The sequence below is a fragment of the Haliotis asinina genome, chromosome 10 (assembly GCF_037392515.1).
Source record: "Haliotis asinina isolate JCU_RB_2024 chromosome 10, JCU_Hal_asi_v2, whole genome shotgun sequence".
NCBI classification, from domain to species: Eukaryota; Metazoa; Mollusca; class Gastropoda; order Lepetellida; family Haliotidae; genus Haliotis; species Haliotis asinina.
In genome coordinates, this window is record NC_090289.1 from 17,249,202 (window position 1) to 17,272,713 (window position 23,512).

The 23,512-nt window shown below is 39.9% G+C and overlaps 2 protein-coding genes across 4 annotated transcripts in view; one reads left to right on the plus strand and one right to left on the minus strand.

The window, feature by feature from the left end:
- Window positions 1-6,577, plus strand: part of LOC137298090 (mitogen-activated protein kinase kinase kinase 13-B-like) — an 83,097-nt gene extending 76,520 nt beyond the window's left edge. For all 3 annotated transcript variants that reach the window (XM_067830165.1, XM_067830166.1, XM_067830164.1), the window contains 7 exons: window positions 121-229; window positions 706-815; window positions 1,039-1,155; window positions 1,437-1,562; window positions 2,587-3,370; window positions 3,751-4,050; window positions 4,657-6,577. In XM_067830165.1, coding sequence (XP_067686266.1) covers window positions 121-229; window positions 706-815; window positions 1,039-1,155; window positions 1,437-1,562; window positions 2,587-3,370; window positions 3,751-4,050; window positions 4,657-4,755 — 1,645 coding nt within the window. In that variant the 3' untranslated portion in view covers window positions 4,756-6,577. The remainder of the gene's footprint in view (window positions 1-120; window positions 230-705; window positions 816-1,038; window positions 1,156-1,436; window positions 1,563-2,586; window positions 3,371-3,750; window positions 4,051-4,656) is intronic.
- A 4,119-nt stretch (window positions 6,578-10,696) lies between these two features.
- On the minus strand, window positions 10,697-23,430 carry LOC137298046 (transmembrane protein 41A-A-like). The gene is made up of 5 exons (XM_067830087.1): window positions 22,944-23,430; window positions 16,635-16,791; window positions 14,155-14,316; window positions 13,735-13,873; window positions 10,697-12,226 (listed from the first exon to the last, which is right to left on the minus strand). The coding sequence occupies exons 1-5, from the start codon at window positions 23,048-23,050 to the stop codon at window positions 12,051-12,053; spliced, it is 741 nt and encodes a 246-aa protein (XP_067686188.1). The 5' UTR covers window positions 23,051-23,430; the 3' UTR covers window positions 10,697-12,050.
- Window positions 23,431-23,512: the final 82 nt, after the last annotated feature.

The following is a 23,512-nucleotide window of genomic DNA, read 5'->3' on the forward strand; positions in this document are numbered from 1 at the left end:
TCTAACATCTCTCTTCACATTCCTTCATTTGACTGGTCTAAACAATCTGAAGCAGAGTCCTGAACATTGACTACTTCAGAGGGACGCCTTGATATCAATCAGTATATTTCGTATTTCCAGGAGTGCTAAGCCCCGCAATCGGCCATCATTCCGACAGGTGTTGATGCATCTGGAGATAGCCTCCCCAGAGCTGCTCAACTACAGCAGAGAGGACTTCATGGAAGAGCAGGTAACTCTTGTCTGACCATGTGTCTCACCTTTAGTGTCTTATATGATGTACAAAGGCTCAGATTTAGGCTATATCTGTGGTACTCAGTTGGGACGGAGGTTACAGTGAAGTTTTGTTGATGTTCAGTTTCTTGTGATTACTTTACTCTTGGACTTCTGAAGGAAATGAAACACACAACAAACCAGCAGCAGAAAGACAGATTGACTGACTGTTAAGTCTGTGTACTGTATACATGTCATTGATTCCCATTGGCGAGATTGATCCTCACTCCATTGATCGCTGGATTGTCAGGTCCAGACTCGATTATTTACAGACCTCAACCGAATTGCTGGAATATTGCGGCGTATTGTGTAAAACTAAACTGACTCACTGAGAAGTGTGTATTTCTGAAGTATATGTCTGTCCGTGAAGTGTGTCTGTCAGTAGAGTGTGTATCTGTCTGTCTACAACATAATTATGTGACTTGCTGTTCCCAGGTGAAGTGGCAGGAGGAGATCCGTGAGTTGTTCATGAAGATGCGGTCCGAGGGGTCTCACTTTCCGCAGCTGGAGGAGGAGCTGATCCGCCGCAGGAAGGAAGAACTCAGGTAACAGGATGAAATTCTTTAACCAACACTGTTGTCAATAAACTGTAACTTCAGGGCCTCTTAACAACTTGTGTCCAAGCATGTATCAGTAGGATGTTAGACCCTGTCATGTACCCATCGAAAAAATGTAATGTGGGCTCATCCAGAATCTCATTGAGGATGGAGCTTTTTGATGTAAACTTATCTTCAGTCAGTATGTGAAGGAATGAGTGGGCTGTTACAGGCATGCCCAGGATGTGAGGGAGCACTATGAGCGGAAGTTAGAGCGAGCCAACAACCTCTACATGGAGCTGACAGCGTGCATGTTGCAGCTTGAGAAGAGGGAACGAGAGCTCATCAAGTAAGTACTTCATCTTATGGCTTCACTCATCTCGTGCTTAAGCTAGAACAAGTTGGAGGGTGAATTTTGTATTATCAGCAACATGAACAAATTGTTTAATGATTTTCATTAAAATGTAATCTCATCACAATATCCTGCAATGATAAATTGTCGCGTCCTGTATTTCTCGGCATTGCTTTTGAAAATGTAAAGTACATTTTTATCAGTAGGTATTTATGTCAGCACATGATACTATAGTGTCTCTGATTTGCTTATAAAATGTGCATCATTATTTCTTGAAGGAGAGAACAGATGCTGGCATTGTACTCAAAGCGACGGAAAAGCATTGTTCGTCCAATCATCAAGGCCCAGGAGAAGCTTGATAGAATAGGGAAGAAAAGATGCTACAGATCGTCTGATCCTGCTAGGTACATCCATCAGTGTGTAGTGTCATATAGGATCAGTGTAATGTTATGTCACACTGTGTTTATGGGATATGGAAACAAATGTCTGAATTTGGTTCGGTGACCCTTGAAGACCCAGTTCAGAATTGATCTTCACTAACCCATGCTTGTTGTAAGAAGTGACTAACGGGATCTGGTGATCAGACTCACTGACTTGGTTGACAAATGTCAGTGTATTCCACTTGCATAGATTTGATGCTTATGCTGTTGATCACTTGATTGTCTGGTTCAGACTCGATTGTATACAGACTGACACCATATAGCTGTAATATTGCTGAGTGTGGCGTAAAACTCACTCACTCACTAGTTCAGTATGGCCATGCCGTAAACTATATTTGGGGTACTAGACCATGAAGTGTTTGGATGCATCAAATCGCTGCATCATGACTGATGCTTCCATTGAAGAGTGTGGTGATTAGTATTGAGGTAGTAATTCAGTATATAGATAATAGAGGTTTCATGACATATGAATTATATAAAATGAGCATCCTTTTCCTCTGGTATCTTACCAAGTGAAAGTGAGGTCAGAAACCATGGGATGGTCACAAATTTCATATAATTTGTATGCAATGAGACGAAGTGCAGTATACTAATTATTACGTGCATCTTACCTGCATAAAGTGCATCTTTGTTCTTTTATGCTGTCAAACCAAAACCAGTTTCACAAAGAGGTTGCAGAACTGGTTTCATCCAGTCAAATTAGTTAGGTCACCGTATGAATCTCGGGTCAAGTCATCATTGCTCAAGCCAGCACAATACAACACTCACTTGACTTAAAAGATTACTATGCAACAACCCATACGTTGACCATGTGGGTAGGAATCAAATGTATTACTGGTAATTGTTATGACAGGCCGCATACCAAGTGCAAGACCACATATGTCATCTCACTGTATGCAGTGACACTACCTTTTGAGGTTGTGCTGTGTGATGATGTGAACCTTTAGTTGAATGGATTTTCACGTAGTTTTCATCCTATCTTCTTCAGTCCGGACTCCCAGAAGACAGAAGGTAGCATGACCACCAGTTCAGAACAAGTTCTTCCATCACCCACCAAAATGCGCTATCGCAAGAACCGTCATCGCCGCAGCAACAGCCGTGGATCACTGAAGGATATTACCTCGCCTATACGAAGCCCATCGAAGGACTCCAGTCAAGATGAATCAAAAACTAAACGGGTGACCTTGCATCCAGGCCCAGGGTTGGCTGTGCGAAGAGAAAAGAAAAATGAATCTGACTGTCCAGACAAGAATAAAAATCAGAATTTAGATGAGCGTAATTTGAACGATGTCTGTTTCGGGTGTGATGGAGGATGTAGTGATATCACATGCAGCAGCAAAAGGTCAAGTCAGGTCAGCGCGGATGTTGAAAGCAATACGTGTGACTCGCCATGTAATAGCCCTCGGCATCAAGTTCACCAAGTGTATAATATTGTTGAGGTTGAAAACACAAATCAGCCTGACTTTCAATCAAAAACAACAATTCTAGAAAAAGACTCGAATGAAAATCTGAATTGTCCCATCGACACAGCAGATATAGATATCAAAGACATTAAGGAAATTACAAGTGAGGATACAATTATCATCACAGCAGATAATACAGTAGGACTCAGGGCAGACAACTCAGTGTTAGAAAATGCCCAAACTGTGTCTGTATCAATGAAGAGGACAAGAAGTGATCCGGAAATTTTGCCAAAATGTTTGTCACCAAATCTACCGAGGCTCCGAGACAAGTCTGATAAGAAAGTTGCAGTTAAATTCAGAAACGTCAAGGTTTGTTTCAAGCATTATAAGACTCTCATCTGTAGATAAATATATGTGTAATGTCTGGGTAATCTTGCTGTGCTTATGAGAGGGTTACTCTAGATGACTTACATGTATGTATATTGATGTAGAAGTGTTTTATACACATCCGAATCAAACTGAGAAGTTTATTAAGGACTGTTTATTAAATGACCATTGGAACTCTCATTAAAACAGATGAACATGAAGCGTGCACCCACCTTTCTCAAAAGGCTGTATCCATCCCTGCACACTCTAAAACTCTTGGTCTGTGTTTATTACCAACAAACATTAATATTGAAACTGTTTTGTTGTTGTTTCAAGATAACATTCCAAATTGCCATGCATAAATTGTTTCCTTTTGTGTACAGCATTCAGCAGACACCACATCAGAAGAGGAAGGGGAGGTAAGCGAGGATGAAGCCCGGCGACGGAACCTGTGTCGTCAGTCTATATCCACGCTCAGCTCCGAAGGAGGTGTGTTCTCTGAAGAGGAGGAGAACACAAGTGAGGTGTCACATAACATGGGGCTTATGTCCACCAACAGCGCCGAAAACCTCCAGATGGAACTAGCCAAGTGTACATATGCCTCTGATGGACTGTCGGACCGTGAGATGACTGTCAGGAAGATGAAGAGCCAAGTTTCGTCTCCTCCAGAGAGGATATATGAGGTAAATTATACACAACAAATTAAAGAAAATGTGTGAGGGCACGGTTCTTGCCTCAGTGCTCTATTTTACAGCTCTTACAAAACTGAGCTTCTAGTTACATAGTAGATGTGTACCAGTCATGGGCTCCACCTGGTAGCTGAATCCACAATCAAAGTATGGAGGTTGCAGAAGTTAAGTAAATGCATGGTTTTATCATTTTATAAAAGCAGGGACCCAATTTATATTTGTTAGTGATGACCCAATTCTTGGGTGATCTTCTTTTCATTTTTCTTTAATAGGGCCTAGATTTTGGAAGCAGTCTTAGCGCTAGATAGTTGTAAGTGCCATGCATTAACATTATCTTATGACTGTCTTAGCACTAATAGAGCTTAGACATTTAGGTTCAGGGATCCATTTTGCATGCTTTAAAAAGCCACAAAGTGAGTCAGTCATGCCTAAGACAGGATTTGTTATCAAGAAAAGAAATGTCGTACACAGGTTAATTACTTGAGATATATTGACTAATTCCTTGAAAATAAATATGATACATAAGCAGTTTCCTTGAAAGTACATTTGGTACAATGGTTAAGTCTATGAAAATGAGATATTTCTGTTGTTTCTTTCTAGAACCCTCGCTCAGACTCCAGTTCTGACTCTGATGAGTGCTCCAATTCAACTGTATCAACAGTTCAGAGAAAACGATCCTTTGAGAAGAAACAATGGTAGCCAAGGGTCTTCACTTGGGAAAAGACTTTGTTTTGAGAGAGGCAGCATTGACGATAGTCACAAGACTTTCGCCAGTTAGAAGAATAGGACCTTCAAGTTGTGTCACACGTTTTGATATCTGCTTGCATCATCTTGTTGAATAACAAGAAAGAAAGGAAGCAATTTCTTATCTTGTAGACTTGAATCTAGTTGTGCTGTCTGGCATATTCAAGTTTTTTGTCAGTGGAATCAAATTGTGGATGTTCCAGTCCCATCTTGTTTTGTCCTTGTCATAATGTTTGTAAGAGAGTGACAAAGGAACACTCTTTGTGGAGGAGTTTCAAGGTATGGGACCAGTGTTTTCTGCCTCAGGATCATTTGAACTCAGTGATATTTTCATTTTACTGCTTAACATTTGCCTGTGAGCTTGTTGAAACAGTGCCAACGTACTGACGCTATACAAGTGCATAGTTGGTCCTGCTTGTCAATTCGCTGGCTTGTGGGCGTCATTTCAGGATGCACAGACAAGTGTGATGAGGGATCTTCTGAAGTTTCTGGCTCCGAGGACGTTGCTGGATCCATTGTTGGATTGTTTTATTGATTATGGAACATATATCATTTGGAGTGATCATGCTTTGACAGGGATTTTAACACATTGACACAAATAGGTGATAATTGTGGATTACTGAAGGATTAATTGATGATATATTTTGCAGACAGCCGTGAAAGATGTGGTTGAGTGAGGTGTTATGATTGTTCACACAGGGATTCCCAGGGTTTGCCATTGCAGATGTTTTGCGATCGTCAATTTTCAATTGTTCATCCGTGTTAAGCTTCAAATTTTCTGAAGTTAACTGTGAAATTTACTGAGAGTAGCTGTGAAACTTTCAAAAGGTAAATGCCACAGCAATTATACAAGATCTTGACTGAATTATCATGACCTGATCAAGCAAGTGCAGTGTGAGGTTAACACAAAGACAATGGGAGTAGAAAGACGAAGAATTCTTCACACAAAAATCCACCTTGTTGTTGATCCAATGATATAGGTAACAAATGGCTGTCGGTGTTACTGTGAATAGGTTGCAGATATGATTGCTACAATACACCATCATTTGTAGATTTTGCAGCAAAGTTCAAAGGGGTCAATATTGCAAGAAATATGTGTGCAAACTGTTTAAAAAACCACAAAAAATGACCAAAAGCAACCAGTGACCATATGAATGTATGATCCCCTTTGTGTTTTCCTGCCAGGCTAAAGCTGCAGTTGTTTTGGATAACGTTCTGCATATCATGTTCATATCAAAGCAAGTTACCATGTCATTTTCAGTGATGATTGACATTGTTATTGCCACCAAACTCTCATCCAATCAGATAGCATGTCTCATTTTTTTTGCTGTGTCAGCATTTCTGATTGGATGAGAGTCCATGCATTTGGTGCATTTTCTTGTTTTGTTGATGTTTTTTGTGTGTCAAAGCTTTATCAATATCCTCCCGTTTTACTCAACATCAGTTTTGTGGGTCTGTGTACACTAGAGGCAGGTTTTAAATGCTAGAGTGTTTTATAGAAGTAGACACTAACCCCATGTCTGTCAAAGAATGTCTTTTCCAACAGAAACAGCATTTGTTGCTTGAGACTTTCAGGCTAGTCAGAAGCAAGAATCTAGAAAAGCTACTTTAGTCTGAAAACTTAGCTTATGACAAAGATATATTCTAAAACAGGGAGAAGACAAGTAAGTTCTATAAAAGTTATGAAAAGCAGAACTCAGACTGGACAAATCCAGCCTTGATTAATTACAGCTAGACATATGTTAGTTGACAAGAAGTTGTAACATAAAACAAAAAAGTATGTGAAGAAAAAAATCAGTGTTTTGTAAGTGGTGTGAAGTCATTCTTTCCCTGACTGGAAAGGTTCCTAGAGTGGGTCCGGATGTTGGTGGTCATGGCGCCTGCCATATAGTGTACACAGACTCCCTCATGTGCCACAGGTGAAGGCAGCAGACCATGTTGACTGTACTCCGCTTCCAGAGTGTGTTTGTTGTTTATTGATGGATAGCTGCGATAGTAGTAGCACAGACTCTTCTCAAACCAACTCCAAATGTCCTTTAGCTCCTCACTGTACAAAAACCTGTCCATCTTGTCAACATCTGAATTTGGATTAGTAAGTCTCAATCAGTCTCTAATAAATAAATCAGGCTGTACAGCTTGCTGCCGTCCCAATACATGGAAATATCAGAACAGTTTCATCACACTTATAAGAGTGACAGCTGGACCATACAACCTTGAACATTAATAATTGGGCTGTATGCCTGAATTCAATCAAAATCCTCTGTCTCACTTCAGTTGATAATAATTTGAATCAGGACATCTTCCATGGCCTGTGGAAATCACTGCCATACAGTTTTGTAGATCTGTTCCTTATAGTAGAGTTTTTAAATTCTAAATGGAAAACTTTAATTTTCAACATAAAGTGTGGAATGAAAGTTCCCATTTTGAACAAGTGTACATTTTAAAGCAAGGGAAAACACTAATTGTCAACTTCCTGCTTGTCATTTTATAGGACTAGTCTGCGAAAAGTTATTTGGACCTTACCTGTAATTGGATGTCCTCAGATTTGTGTGGAGAGTACTGAGCAGTTAAGATTTGATTTATTGAGATTAGTGTATAAACATGTAAATTAGCATATAGACTTTCTTCCGTATGGACACACAAACACCCATTCTCCTCCCCCTCCCCTCCCATACACCATCCAAAAGTCAAGCTCTTTTGGCCGTGTTTGAAAGAACAGCATTGTTTCGTTCTTATAGAAAAAGAAGAGTACCGATAATGAATGGATTAGGATAGTCACCCATCCTTGCATCTTTGATGTTGTTTTTAGCTAAACAGGGTACAGGAATATTTCTTTGGAGATGGTTTGAGAAGGACCTGATATGTTTGCTTTGAGAGGTCCAGGTTATCTAGACATAACATAGTTCATGAAAATCTAGTTTCTGATTAAAAAAGCTTTCAAAGTACAAGGGAAATAACTCTTTTAGGGACATTAGTAGGGGACATAACTGTCAAGGTAAGCATGGTAAATTGGCTGTTGTGTACAATGCAATAGTTTCTGTCTGTGATTTCAATAACACACCTTGTGCAATAATATCTTGATACATCCCTTTACCTTGCCTCAATTGTCAATTAAAGTAATTAATTAGTGTTCCCACATAGTGAAACATACCAATACATTTCATAGTGGACCTTTCAAAGTGAAGCAGGATTTGTAAGGGATGTACAGAGTGTTTTGGTTTTTAGAATTTGTTTAAGTTTTGTTTGGTTCATCATCCATCGAAAATCATACCTTTATTTTTCTTATGGAAAAGTGCTTTTGATGCAATTCACTACTCTGTTTTCAGAGTGCATCAGATATATTTTTACTTTTCAAGTATGTATCACAATATGTGTTTCTAATTCAGTCACATATCAGTATTTCGTCATACACTGAGTGTTCATTTCTCAATTGTTTTCTCCCTTTCAATCCAGATGCAAGATGGGCATTTGGAAGCTGTCTTGAACCGATGGCATTAAGTTGTACACAGAAACTACACCAGTAGATTAGAAGGAAGTTTACTGGAAAATACTCACATTAGGATATTAGGACATTACTAAAAGAAAGTATTTTTTTTTAGGAATAATTTCAGGAACATATTGCAGTAATGTGAGTCAACATCACTGGTCAAGTTCTTCTGAATATAGTTTTACTAACACCAAAGATATATTTTGGTTTGAAGTATTAAATATCTTCATTATGTTTTCTTTTACCTTGATGGTATCATTTAATATGATTTTACTTTTCCCGTGATCTCATTGTTGACATCTTATGAAAATTGTTGAAAGAAATGCAGGAATGTATATCGCATGGCCATTTTTAGAAGCAGGGTTTTTGAGGCAATTAAATCACTGACAAGTGTTGAATGTTCTTGGTGCATGTAAAGCATTGTTTCATCAAAATTAGTACTGGTAATTAATTCTCAGATTGAATTTACAGGGATCCATATCAGTCATTTAAATCAACTGTATCCAGGCCACTGTTACACTTGATTTGTCTCCAGTTTCAGATATTTTTGTACAAGTTTATTATTCAGACCATATCCTTTTTAAAGTTGTTTTTGTTCCTGTTTTTTAACATATCCTATTTATTTTCAAATTATTATCTTCACATACATTTCACGTAACAAGAGTCAATTCATAATCCAGTTTCAAAGGATTAACCACACACTCCATTGTCACATTCAGGATTAACTATATGCCATTGTCACATACAGGATTATCAATAGGTTATAATCAAAGTGATCATTTTGTACTTGTTTAGTATACATGAGCAGGGCTGGTCCCATGGTATTTTATAGTTTTATTAGCATAGCACAACTGTAGGATTGTTTAGAGTATTTATATGAACCTCCTCAATTATCTCCTATAGAATGGTATAAGGTGAAAGCCGCTGTGACTTGAGGCCCCTTGGAATCCACATTTAATAATTGCAAATGATATCACTAAACCACAGTAAATACCAACTGCAGTCAGGATTGAAATATTCATTACAAACTGAACAAATGAAGGATTATGGGGCCTGAACATGATGGCTGCATAACAGAAGTTTCATTGTTCAGAAAAACAATGTAAAATTGTTTCATTTTGTCCACATCTTAAAATTTAGAATTATTCAGTTATTATTTGTTGGAGTAATTTCCTGTGTTTTGGTTTTCAAAGCCCATTTTTAACAGCATATTTTGATAGGAAGTAACACAGCTGGACAGATTCTATTTTTAGGCACAGAAATAAGCTAAAATATCTGTCCTTATGTAACATGAACAAACACACACAAGAAAACTAATATTTAGACATATCTATAAGCCTTGAAAACACATTGGCTGGCTCAATTTATGTTTCCTTAAAAAATCATTGCATGCCTTTTTTGACAGAACTTAATGAAAATGTTTTGTTTCATCAGTGCATTTTGTAATGATGCTGTTATTTTAGTATCACAATTTTTCACCACCATCATCAATTATTTATTTGTGAATGAAATGACAAGTTAAAAATGAATGAAATAAACATGTAAAATGCCAAAGTATTTTTTGGGTTGATGTGACGCCTTTTGATCTGCAAAATGCTATACAAGTCATTGTACTCTTACCATTTTTGACTCAAGATTAAAATATTATTAAATCCAAACAAATGCTTGTACTAAGAATTTGTTGTACAGTGAAATTAACGACAGAAATGTTACTGAATTTGTTAATTTTACCAAATATTACCTCAAATGGTCCATTCCTGAAATAATTTTATTCACAGGGTTGTTTTCCTGGGTGATATTTTGTATTACCTTTTGAGTAATAAAATAGTAATCTAGATCTGTATTACCCTATTCAAATTGGTTCACAATTGTGCTTGTCTTGTTAATTTTGAAGATTTTTCTGCTCTCTGTTGCATAGACTATTGTACATTCCAGAGTCATGTAGAGATTATTTGTGCATATGTAAATATGATATTAATATGCAATCTGTTGTGAAGTAAATAAATAACAAGAGGTCAAACTGGATGTTTTGTTGTTTCTGTTGTAAATGTGACACATGACGAGTCCTCCTTTCCCCATCTGGACCCCATCCTTGTGTTCGTCACTTGACTTGACACCCTCTTCAAACTGTCTTCATTCCTCTCTTCCTTCCTCCACAGCTTTGCTCCCTCAACGTACTCAGTTCTGTTTCCATGTACTTTATCCTCTTAAGGATGGATAAAATTCCAGGACTCAAAACTTTTCACCCAAAGGATACCGGTCCTGAGGATTAGCTTCATTCTGGTATCTCTGATACCCTGAGCTAGCTGTTCAACCATCATGGAAATGGTTGATAAACAAATTGGCCAATGAACATAAACTAGTGACATTGTAGCGTGAAAGTCCTAGAGAGGTAAATAACATAAAATATGCTATGTAAAAAGGGTTTATTTGTACAAATTTGTACATCATTTCTATCAGTCAAAAGTAACAACATTTCACATACACACTGAAATTCCATCCTATCATGTAACAATATGTCTCCCAGTCAATCATGTAGTTGATACTCCTATCACAAAGTGAGCAGACATTTATACGTCAGTTATTTACAGTCACCAACGAACGAAAGTGTCCGCACGCGCATAAACATTCACACACATACATATACACGCACATTATGCATTCAATCATACACACTTTGTGGTTTTAAATCAGGAACCACCATGATATCATGTTATTACCAGGGACAAGATATTTCTTACAGAGTAAATACAACAAAACACAGGTTATAGAAATGTATGCACTGAAATCTTTTGCATAATCAGGACCAATCCAAATGCCATTGTACAAAGTAATGCTAGTGCTGGGGTGACCTAACTCTTACATCATAAAAGCACCCTGAGCAGTCAGCAATGATCAAAGGTAGACAATTTCATCACATTATCTCCCTTTGATATGTTTGTGAATGTCTTCAGATCAGTGATACCATTTGCAGATGTCAAGGGATGTTTCCAAAGAGTCATTGAAAGTTTGGAGGGAACAATACCTTGTATTGGTGAAAAGGTACATGCACACTGAATTAGTTCTTCAAACATCAAATGATACCTGACATAAAGATGTGTTTATACATGTGTGAAGTGATGCGCATTTTCACAGGAACAAAGGTTCTAACAACTTTGCAGGGGACAGACTGATGGTAATAAATAAATGAATGGAAATACACACACCCTTCTCCATGAAATTCTTAACAATGACTTAATGTTTATCACATACAGATCAGACTGATTTCTTTTTAATCTTTGCAAATGTTTCAATACAATTGATTTTAGATGTAATCTGTGTCAATCATATTGTTACACATCTTGAAATACTGAGGCAGTGTGACTGTCAACAAACTTAAGACTGAGTATCATGCAGGATGAAGAGTTATATTTGTTTAATATTATGTTACAAAGCCCAAAAGAAATCCTATTCATATACCAACATCTCGAAACATCCATTCAAACTCACCCATCTCCTGGACATTTAGAAATTCCCTGTCAAATGGTGAGAGATATCCTGAGAGAAAAAAACATGGGATCACATCTATGGACTAGTGTTCATTTATTTTTTTCGAGGTTTCTTCACAAGATGAACTAAAATAAGGGAACATTTGTGCTTTCATGTGATCACTTATTTGTTTCCCTCAGTATATAATACTACAAAGAGATGACTGCACTGTAGAAATGTGTTAGTTTCGTGATACTCCTGCCAGCCCATAATATCATAATTATCACAAGATGTGCTACTCCCTTTTCTGCTTGGCACGATGCTTCTTTATAAGAAATCCTGGCAAAAGGGACATGACAGCTATTCCACACAGCTTGGCCATTGTCCATAATGTGAAGATATCATCTAGAGATTTGATTTCTGACAGAATACAGCCAGTCTGGACACAGATGAATATGTATGGCATCTGACCTGAAACATCAGCAAAGAGTCAAATTAGGCATGAACTACAATTGTCTCAGTCTTGACCAGACCTGCCTACCCTACTTACCTTCAAAGTGTATTCATGGTGGCCAAAAAGTGTATTTTGAGGTGTAAAAGTGTACAGTACAGTCTCGTACGGAATATACCTGGGAACGCGGCTCCTCCATGCATGTCTCTCAAACAGGCAAAATTAATGTCTGCATGGCAATACGTACTAGAGATATACTTGGCTCCTTTAGTTGACCTCAAACAGGCAAAATTATTGTCTGCATGGCAATACGTACTAGAGATATACTTGGCTCCTTTAGTTGACCTCAAATAGGCAAAATTAATGTCTGCATGGCAATACGTACTAGAGATATACTTGGCTCCTTTAGTTGACCTCAAATAGGCAAAATTAATGTCTGCATGGCAATACGTACTAGAGATATACTTGGCTCCTTTAGCTGACCTCAAATAGGCAAAATTAATGTCTGCATGGCAATACGTACTAGAGATATACTTGGCTCCTTTAGTTGACCTCAAATAGGCAAAATTAATGTCTGCATGGCAATACGTACTAGAGATATACTTGGCTCCTTTAGTTGACCTCAAATAGGCAAAATTAATGTCTGCATGGCAATACGTACTAGAGATATACTTGGCTCCATTAGTTGACCCCAAATAGACAAAATTAATGTCTGCATGGCAATACGTACTATAGATATACTTGACTCCTTTAGTTGACCTGCTTCTTCCGAGGATGAAAGTGCATTTCCCAATAAACTTTTGATCGAAGGATACTCTTTGGATTTTTAAAATTAATTCTGGGGTGTTGTCAAAGGCCTGATCAGCCACGCTGTTGCCATTCGTAAGCAATCGGAATGTATCCATATGCCTCGGGCATGCGTGTTGATGGCACTGATAAACAATATTAGAAGAACCTATGTGGATGTTCTCAATGATGGTTTGGTTAATACTAAGAGTTGGACTACAGTGTGGAATGAAACTATTGTTTGACGAATATAACTCAACTGGTGTGCAATCTGCGATGTGGGTGTATAATTGTAGTTAATGATAGAAAATTGTACAAAATACCCCAAAATATGACAGGTAGGCAGGTCTGCATGACCAGTGAATGACTGAAAATCTAGGGATGATGTTATACTAAAGAGCAAACTGAAGCACAAATCGGATTGTGTAACAGTGAGAAAATGGCCTGTCTTCCAATATGCAAGTGAAGTGAGCAATGCTTGTCAATGTACTTCTTTCACTTCATTTTGAAAAATATTTTTCATGTCAAAATAAAATATTACCACCATCAAAGGTACACACCCATTTCTTTCCTCACTGGTTGTGCTGTCAGATTTCTAACCATATATGATAATTACTCCAGTGAAATATATTTTAGTCAACATTTTAAGGGCCACTTGTGGTACATCAGATCGTTCTTCTCACAAAGAGAAATATAGACAATCGTTATCATTGAAAGAAGATGTGACAACAGTGATACTTACCAATAAAGACAGAGAAAAAAAACACATGGAGCGGAATGTTCACTATCGGTGATGCCATGTTTATAAACCAGTTTGGTGACATTGGGAATACACGGAGAAACAACATGAAGAAAAATAAACTATCAAGATTTTCCTCGATCTGAAACAAGAAAATATAGTATTTTCGGTTTTTGCACTGTCATTTTATTAACCAAATTAAAAACTTTTCTAAAATGATTTAATAATAAAATTATTATTTCATCCCTAATATATAATTGTAATAAGTTGTACGATACAAAGAAAGTTAGGGCTGAACATTTTTTCATGCACAGTGTTGACACAGCCAGGAATGATCTCTCAGAGACATCAAAAAAGAAAGGAAACAGAAAACCAGAGTATACTGACATTACCATAGATGAAAATGGAAAATCTTCCACCTACCAAAGTCTGGAAATATTTCACTTTTTGTGGAAAATATCGTATGATATATTCTTTGCCACAAGTATCGGACAGGAGGTAGCAAAATGAGGTTCCAAAGGATGACAGGACACAGCATAAGATGAAACCAAACCATGGTCCATACAGCGCACCAGCTAGTAGGTTCTGCAAACAACAGCACACAGATTAAACTCATATTTAAAGGGGCACTGATGCGGAGCGAATAATGTTTCTCGCCAACGGTCTGATTACGAAATCAAACCGCAAATTGGTCAGCACCCGCTCCTTCGACCGTGACGGACAAAGGAACTGGGCTCCTGTCCATATTAGCAGAATTTCTTCACCTAAACAGTCGGGAGGCCGGATGCCCATCATATGCCATTTCTTTAAAAATATCCATGGTATTCCTTGTCTGATCGTAACCAAATATCCCAGCAGTGTAGTTCTTTTCAGATGCTTGGATGATATAGTTACTGATCCAATTTGATCCTATTTCTGTGTTTTTAACCTGATATTTAATCATGTTACATGAAAATATGATGTCTACAGGAACGTAGCCATTCGTTTCAGTGCGGAAGATTGCAAAGCTTTATATTTAGGTAATTCTGAGTGTTGGTTCAGCTGTGATAGCAAATATCTTACGAAAATTTTGGTAGCTATGGTAGCTACAATGGTTTATTATTTATGATAATAAAAACACACAGTTGATTTATTTGAATTTGTAAACAAAAAACGATGACTTTGCCTTTGGTAGAGAAATCTGAAAATTTTCTTACGTAAAAAACCCTTATTTCACCTATTTACCCAAGTACACAGCAAATGCCCGTGTGTATTCCTTATGTAACGAAATTCCGTAGGTATCCTCAAAACAGTTTCGGCCCAATAGTGTTTTCAGGCTGCATGCGACACAGAGATTACATCTTCCTTGCTGTAACTCGCGTTTGATGGTGTAAACCTACACGTGTTATTTTCATCATTCTCTTGATGGTCAATTCATGAATTTATAACAGGTATAATTAGTAGTAACACAACTTCGGTTACTCAACAAAGGTTCCCATTTGGCATTTCTCCTGTCTGGAGTAAATACTCAACATTATAAATTAAGGTCTGTAATGGCAAATGTATTGTATGTTATGTAATATGCGCATGTAAGTGATGCAAGAGGGTTTATCAACTAAGTTACAAAAACAAACATCGATCAAAGGATTAACCGATAACTCACTGATTGATTAATTACTTTTATCTTCTAGCGGATTTGTCAAAAGGCAGTGTGTGTAGATGACTACACCCTGTCGTAAAGTGTAAATGCAAAAACAACATCCTCCCTTCAAAGAATTAACCACCCTTGCGTTGATTGATTGATTGCTCATTATTGGTTAACTAAATTACTTAGAATATTGGACATCATACAATTAGTTGCCAGGTGTGCTATCTTGGGAGACCAATCAGAGGTTTATCTGGTTTTCACCAACGAAAGACGTGAAACGATGTGTTACTTTTTCGCAAATGAGACAGTTGTAAGACATGCGACACAGAGCAGGATTACTTACCAGCTGCAGATGAATGGAATACGATTTCTTTTACGTGGATATTGATGGATACATTCCTGAACAAGGTAGTAGCCTGACATCGTTGCTATAGAATTAGTCTGTTTTACATTCATTTTTTTGCATTTTGTTTTAATTTATTTGTTGTAGCATTCAGCAGAATCTGTATGACAGAAAAAACACACTAGATCGCGTATGTGTGTGAAATAGGATCCACATTGGCATTCTATACAATGTATAAATGTTGTTGTTATGTTAGAAATTTACTATGAGTATAAGCAGATCGTGTGTTCTTTTATTAATTTTCAGAATCATACAAGTATGACAATAAACTAATTAGGGTTATGAGACAAAATATAAAGACGTTTTCCGTCCTAATAGTTTTTTACCATTTCTGCCACAGGCAGATGATTAACCTTCAAAGTGTTTCATTTGTTTTCATAATACATTTGGAATGAAGTAAAAATGACTTCACCTCAGTTGATCTGTCTATAATTAAACTATCAATTGCGCTTACGGACTGCGCAGCAGAGGTCACGAACCAGTCACGAATTCTGGGATATCATCCGGGTACTCACGGGAGAAAAACAATAACAAAAGTTTACACCAGTCCACGGAAATTGCTCCGCATCAGTGCCCCTTTAACCCCAGCCATATTCTATATGTTGCAGCAGCTGGTAGGTTCTGCACTGGATGAACCGAAATCGTGTTTCTTACATATATAACACCTGCATGCAAGTTCTTCCAAGACAAGACCACAGCAATAAACCCTGCTCAATAAATTTTGCTTAAACATATTTTGCAAAAAATGACTTACGACGTAACTGGAATCAGCTGGAATCCCGTCTGTATCATACACCTAATTAATAACTGCGGCAACTCCAGCAAGCATAGATGTGTATAAATCACGTATACCAGTATATAACGTTGGCTTACCATGAACACTGATCCTGGAATTGCGAAGGTTTGCTTGTACAAGTATGCACAAGAGAGGAGTACAAGGACATAGCTGGAGTGATCATTCTTGTAGTCAAGCAGGAAGTTAGCAACACTTTGTAACTCATCCAGGTTAGTTGGAAACTTGAGGTCTGAGCTGTTAAAACAAAAATTATATTTGTTTCAGCATGGCTGGCTAGTCACCACGTCAGGGTGAAGGTACTGGTTCAGGTGAAACAAACTGTCAGATGCCTACCTGTCATACAGTACACATAATCTCACATAATACCAGAGCAAATGCCAGTCTTGAATTTCAGGAAGAAAGCATCAAATCTAAATAGACATCTGATGGATGTAAGTGAGCACGGATACTAATTGTCAAGTCACAGTCAGCATGTTAAAGATAGCTTGTTTGTTTTAGTTGCTTTGTGTTTGTATATTAATGCCACACACAGAAATATTCCAGCTACATGGTAGTAGCTTGTAAATAATCAAGTCTGTACTACACAATCCAGTGATCAACAGCATGAGCATCACTTTACCCACTTGGGATAAAATCATGTCAACAAGCAAGCATGATCACCCAGTCCTCTTACAAAAGCATAGGCTGCTGAACCCTGACCTTCAGGTACAAGAGTCTTTAATAATTATATCAGTGCCATACAAACCAGTGGTTGATATAAAGAGAAACCATTATACTTTCCATGATGTATTAGTGCATGCATGATGATGAATTCAGTAGTAGTATACACAATGGGGAGAAAAACCGGTAGCGGGTACACTTTGCTCAGAAGCTTCTGAGTATAGCTAATTCTGCTACCAGCATATATATTCAACAAGACCCTTCGATAAGACCACTTTTCGGCTGCTCCCAATTATAGTGTATTCCCAATTAGAGCTATGCGGGTACATAGACATAGAAATATGCCAGGAACCAAGCTCTCGCGAGAAGCATATACCGAGATCCGATCGGGTCGTTTGTCCATTCGGGAAGCGAAGAGGAAGTATCACATATCGCAAGCTCGATACACACGAATCCGAGGTGGTATAGACAAGCCCACAACTCCCGATATATCCGAAGACTTGGAGGCCCTGCTGCAGAAGTGTCGCCCCATGTTGCTTTCCGACCGAGAGAAACAAATCCTGGAGCAATCGGGACACACCTTCTACGAACACTACCAGATCCCCAAACAGTTTCTCGAACTCTACTTGCTGTGCTTTCGTCCACTAATAGAAGCCGGCAAAATAGTTGATTTCGTCTACATCTACCCACCCAACCAATTTCGACCCTCGGCGGGCAAACTCCGAATCATTCTCGCTGATAACTGCTATCCGGGCCCCAAGGACAGACACAACCGATGCACCGACTGCCTAGCCACTCTATCGGAACTGCCTGCTCTCTTCGGACCCGACAACTCTACGTGCAAGTGTGGTGCCACCGACCACTGCGTCGACAGCAAGAAATGCATTCTCTGGGAACAGAAAGCGATAGACTACACACCCCAGGAGCGACTTCCACTCGAGGTTCCAGAAGAGATCGAGGTTGGCAGCTGTTGTGTGAATATAGAGAACCTATACGACAACGCCTGCCTTTTCTGGAGCATACAATACGCACTCCTCATCAACAAATTGATGGACTGTTGTACGTGTAAGGAGAAAGAGTCTTGTATCTGCTGGTGGTTATCGGAGAAAGCAGAGGTACCACAGGGGCGGGGTAATATTTGGCATACCCCATTACCCGACTATGGTGGACCCAAGCATATGGAAGTAGCACCCCCTCCATGCAGCGAACACAAAAAAGCTGCGAACGTCCCAGAAGGAGTCTACTTATGCAAAAAGTTTGCTGTAGCGGGACACGAAGGGAAGAACCGGCTGTTATTGCTACTCGATCCCCCGACTGGGGAAACGATTCCAGTCTATGGCTACAAGATACGAGAAACGATTCGGGCTGCCGGGGGAATAGAACGCCTACGGTTAGTGCGGGAACCGTTTCTATGCAAGCTCGGTAAAATCTGCTACTCACCTATATCAGAAAAGAAAGACGATAGAGAAATCGAATTACTGCTTCCAGACATTGGACGAGAATAGGTCCGGCAGCTCGCCTAGTATTTTGGTAGATGCAGTCGTGGGCTTACAAAGGACGAATACTTATCTAGGCTAGTTTTTCGTATTCCAACTGCTTTTCGTGGTACCCTACTACTTTTTTCCCCTCAAAAACAACACTCTACTGCATAATGAAGGGATCCCCACGTTTCGTCTTGGGTGTTTCTACCTTCTCGGTCGGTGTGTGCACTGGTTTGCTGTGCTTCCAGGTCTTGTAGACGACCTTCCAGAGAAAAACAGCGGCTAGCGAAAGGTAGGTCCACCTTTGGGCTGTTTCTAGTATCTGCCGCACCTTCTGGATATCCAGATGGGTCTCTTCTTGTTCCTCCTCAACGTTTTCTATTTCCTCTTCCTCATTGTCCTTATCCAGCATCGACAAGATGTCGACCAACAAATTCGTGGTTTGCTCCATATGAGCCGGCAACGTATTCGTGGTTTGTTCCAAACGAGCCGACATCGCTGCAGTTTGCTTCACACTAGCCTCTAGCCTCCCCAAGCGGTTGTAGAAGTCCTGGATGGTGGGCACAGTCGGCTCTGCAGCAGGCAATACGCTCTCGCTAGGGGGTAAGATGGCCGCAGGCAATACGCTGCCGGCAGACGTCTCACTAGCGGGAGCAGGCAATGCGTCTGTGCTGGTCGGAGGTTCTACAGCAGGCTCTCGCCATATGTCGTAGAGTCTTGTGGATCCAATACCGAAGCGCTTTTTGACCTCGCTTGCTGGGAGCACCCCTCGAAGGGAGCGTATTTCTTGGACCTTTTCCGAAGACAAATCTCTTCTTGGTGGCATGGGGTGTTTTTCCTGGGAATATATATATATATACCATACTTCCTACTTGTCTATATAGGAACCAATCCTCTCCCAGGAAACTTCTAATAATGCTTAGCAATGCTTAGCAATGCTTAGTAATGCTTAGCAAATGCTTAGCAAATGCTTAAATATCTGTGCGGCAGATACTAGAAACAGCCCAAAGGTGGACCTACCTTTCGCTAGCCGCTGTTTTTCTCTGGAAGGTCGTCTACAAGACCTGGAAGCACAGCAAACCAGTGCACACACCGACCGAGAAGGTAGAAACACCCAAGACGAAACGTGGGGATCCCTTCATTATGCAGTAGAGTGTTGTTTTTGAGGGGAAAAAAGTAGTAGGGTACCACGAAAAGCAGTTGGAATACAAAAAACTAGCCTAGATAAGTATTCGTCCTTTGTAAGCCCACGACTGCATCTACCAAAATACTAGGCGAGCTGCCGGACCTATTCTCGTCCAATGTCTGGAAGCAGTAATTCGATTTCTCTATCGTCTTTCTTTTCTGATATAGGTGAGTAGCAGATTTTACCGAGCTTGCATAGAAACGGTTCCCGCACTAACCGTAGGCGTTCTATTCCCCCGGCAGCCCGAATCGTTTCTCGTATCTTGTAGCCATAGACTGGAATCGTTTCCCCAGTCGGGGGATCGAGTAGCAATAACAGCCGGTTCTTCCCTTCGTGTCCCGCTACAGCAAACTTTTTGCATAAGTAGACTCCTTCTGGGACGTTCGCAGCTTTTTTGTGTTCGCTGCATGGAGGGGGTGCTACTTCCATATGCTTGGGTCCACCATAGTCGGGTAATGGGGTATGCCAAATATTACCCCGCCCCTGTGGTACCTCTGCTTTCTCCGATAACCACCAGCAGATACAAGACTCTTTCTCCTTACACGTACAACAGTCCATCAATTTGTTGATGAGGAGTGCGTATTGTATGCTCCAGAAAAGGCAGGCGTTGTCGTATAGGTTCTCTATATTCACACAACAGCTGCCAACCTCGATCTCTTCTGGAACCTCGAGTGGAAGTCGCTCCTGGGGTGTGTAGTCTATCGCTTTCTGTTCCCAGAGAATGCATTTCTTGCTGTCGACGCAGTGGTCGGTGGCACCACACTTGCACGTAGAGTTGTCGGGTCCGAAGAGAGCAGGCAGTTCCGATAGAGTGGCTAGGCAGTCGGTGCATCGGTTGTGTCTGTCCTTGGGGCCCGGATAGCAGTTATCAGCGAGAATGATTCGGAGTTTGCCCGCCGAGGGTCGAAATTGGTTGGGTGGGTAGATGTAGACGAAATCAACTATTTTGCCGGCTTCTATTAGTGGACGAAAGCACAGCAAGTAGAGTTCGAGAAACTGTTTGGGGATCTGGTAGTGTTCGTAGAAGGTGTGTCCCGATTGCTCCAGGATTTGTTTCTCTCGGTCGGAAAGCAACATGGGGCGACACTTCTGCAGCAGGGCCTCCAAGTCTTCGGATATATCGGGAGTTGTGGGCTTGTCTATACCACCTCGGATTCGTGTGTATCGAGCTTGCGATATGTGATACTTCCTCTTCGCTTCCCGAATGGACAAACGACCCGATCGGATCTCGGTATATGCTTCTCGCGAGAGCTTGGTTCCTGGCATATTTCTATGTCTATGTACCCGCATAGCTCTAATTGGGAATACACTATAATTGGGAGCAGCCGAAAAGTGGTCTTATCGAAGGGTCTTGTTGAATATATATGCTGGTAGCAGAATTAGCTATACTCAGAAGCTTCTGAGCAAAGTGTACCCGCTACCGGTTTTTCTCCCCATTGTGTATACTACTAATTCCAACCCATGATCTCTTGCGTTATTGTTTGTAACTGTCTCACACTATTTGTGTCAGATTGTAACTTCCAACAATTTGCATATAGCAGTGTGTCAGCGTTTGTAATCTGTCATGTGGTCACATTCCTCATAATCATTACAGTGATGTTGATGTTGTAACATCATGGGGGTTGTAGCTGCAAATAATCAGAAGAAAAACACAGGGACTGATACAATTTCACTGATTTCCCTTGTAGATACCATCTTGTTTCACACACACCATACCAGCCTGATAATGCTGCCATAGTCTTGACTCCACAACTATGTGCATGGTGTACACTGCCTGTGATAGTAATATAAGACAAAATGTTATGGATGTCAACTTCTTCTTTATTGTTTTCACAACGTTTCTGGGCTATTCCTTGCCTGCGATAGTAACTGTGAAAAAGCAAGGTCATATCCTTTAAGCCATATCATCTTATGCAGTGATTGGGTGTCTTGACCAGTTTTCCTTAAAACATCATGCTCATACTAGATGCTATTGCACAAAATGATCTAGACACTAAGGTTAGATCTGACATATGCCGAGAAAGACTTGCAACAGTCATAGCAGTGAGCATGGTGAGGTTTTGTAGCGGCCATAAAATTTCTGAGCTGGGATTTCATTATGTGCTGGGATTCGAATGACAGGACTTCTGATCCAAAGTCGGACATCTTGTTCACATGACCAAACAGGTTAACCCCATCAGCAAGCTGACAAGGTAAGGATGTCATCTGTGGGATGACTCCATGCCCTGCTACAGTTGTTTGGCACAATGGCACCTACTGATCGTAATCAAACAGGCTGGTCAATTTTGACTTGCACTTCAAACATTGTGTACAATACTGATGTCTGTTGACAATCAGCTGATTAAGAAGGGTTGGCACATGGGGTGTTGAAGATAAACTGAGATTGGTAACATGGCTACCTAGTGTGGTGTCAGCTATCAACCTTGAAATCACCCGTCTCACTGGCAAGAAAAAAGCTGATGCTATCAAACTGAAATCATTGGTGGCTGAGTCAGCTGCCCCATCGCGTGGTAAGGAGAAACAGATACCAGACAGGGTCCTATTGAGATACATCTACAAACCGGGTGAACATGAGGGGGACACATGGAAATGAGCCACCGATCCAATATGGTCAATTAAAACTTGCAACATAGATAAAGTGGACATCACAGCTGACAAGCTGAACTTGTACTACTTGAAAGACAGGGCAGGGAGAGGTTTCGTCAGACAGGAGTTGTTGATCATGCCATACAGCACAATGGTACCACCCAAGTGACGGGGGGAAGTTGATTGCGCATTCGAAGTGATCTATACAGTGGCGACAAGATCCATGGGCTTGGCAAAGGCTTTATTTGTTGAACAACACTTTCCAGCAGGCTTTCTTGGAAGTGGTCTCGGACTGTCATTCTGTATACTACTCAAAATGACATCATTACAAAACATTTTTTGGTCAATGTCTCCAGCCTAACATTCCCATGTTCAAGCATGCACCCCACAACAATATAAACAAGCATAAAGGAACTGAAAGATGCGTGTAAAACACTAGAATGCTTCTGAAATCAAATCAGATCAAGACGTACCTGTTTGAGTGTCGGCCCGTGTGTTCTGGAAAATTCACTGACAAGGTATACACGCCTAAACTGGCCAGTGAGAAAAGCACAGGTATGAATAACACTGATGCACCCATAGTCTCTTTTCTTCCTCGATTTGAATTGATGAATTACTGGATCAACGAAGTGACATGTTTCTGATAATCTATTGTTACGTTTTTAGACGTGATGCGTTGATTAACTGTTGTCATGGACGAGACCAACGTGGCCGTGTTGATCACGAGACTGAAATAGCACTTGTGTCATCACTGTAAATCAACGTCATCACTGTTCGTATTTTTTAACGCAGCGACTGCTGTTAGTACTCCTTCTGAACAAAAGACATGGTCTTCAACAATTCAGCATAAACCCACAAATGACTTTTGGATTGCCGTTTGCATTGCACTGAAACGTGATCGCAATTTCTCAGATTCTTGTGTTCAAGGAGGTACATATGGTTCATTGGGGACCCGCTTGTGGCATGTCGGAAATTCGTGATCAACGTGAACAATCATTGGTATTACAGTTGGATGGTGGGTTTTCTAAACACTCTAAAAATA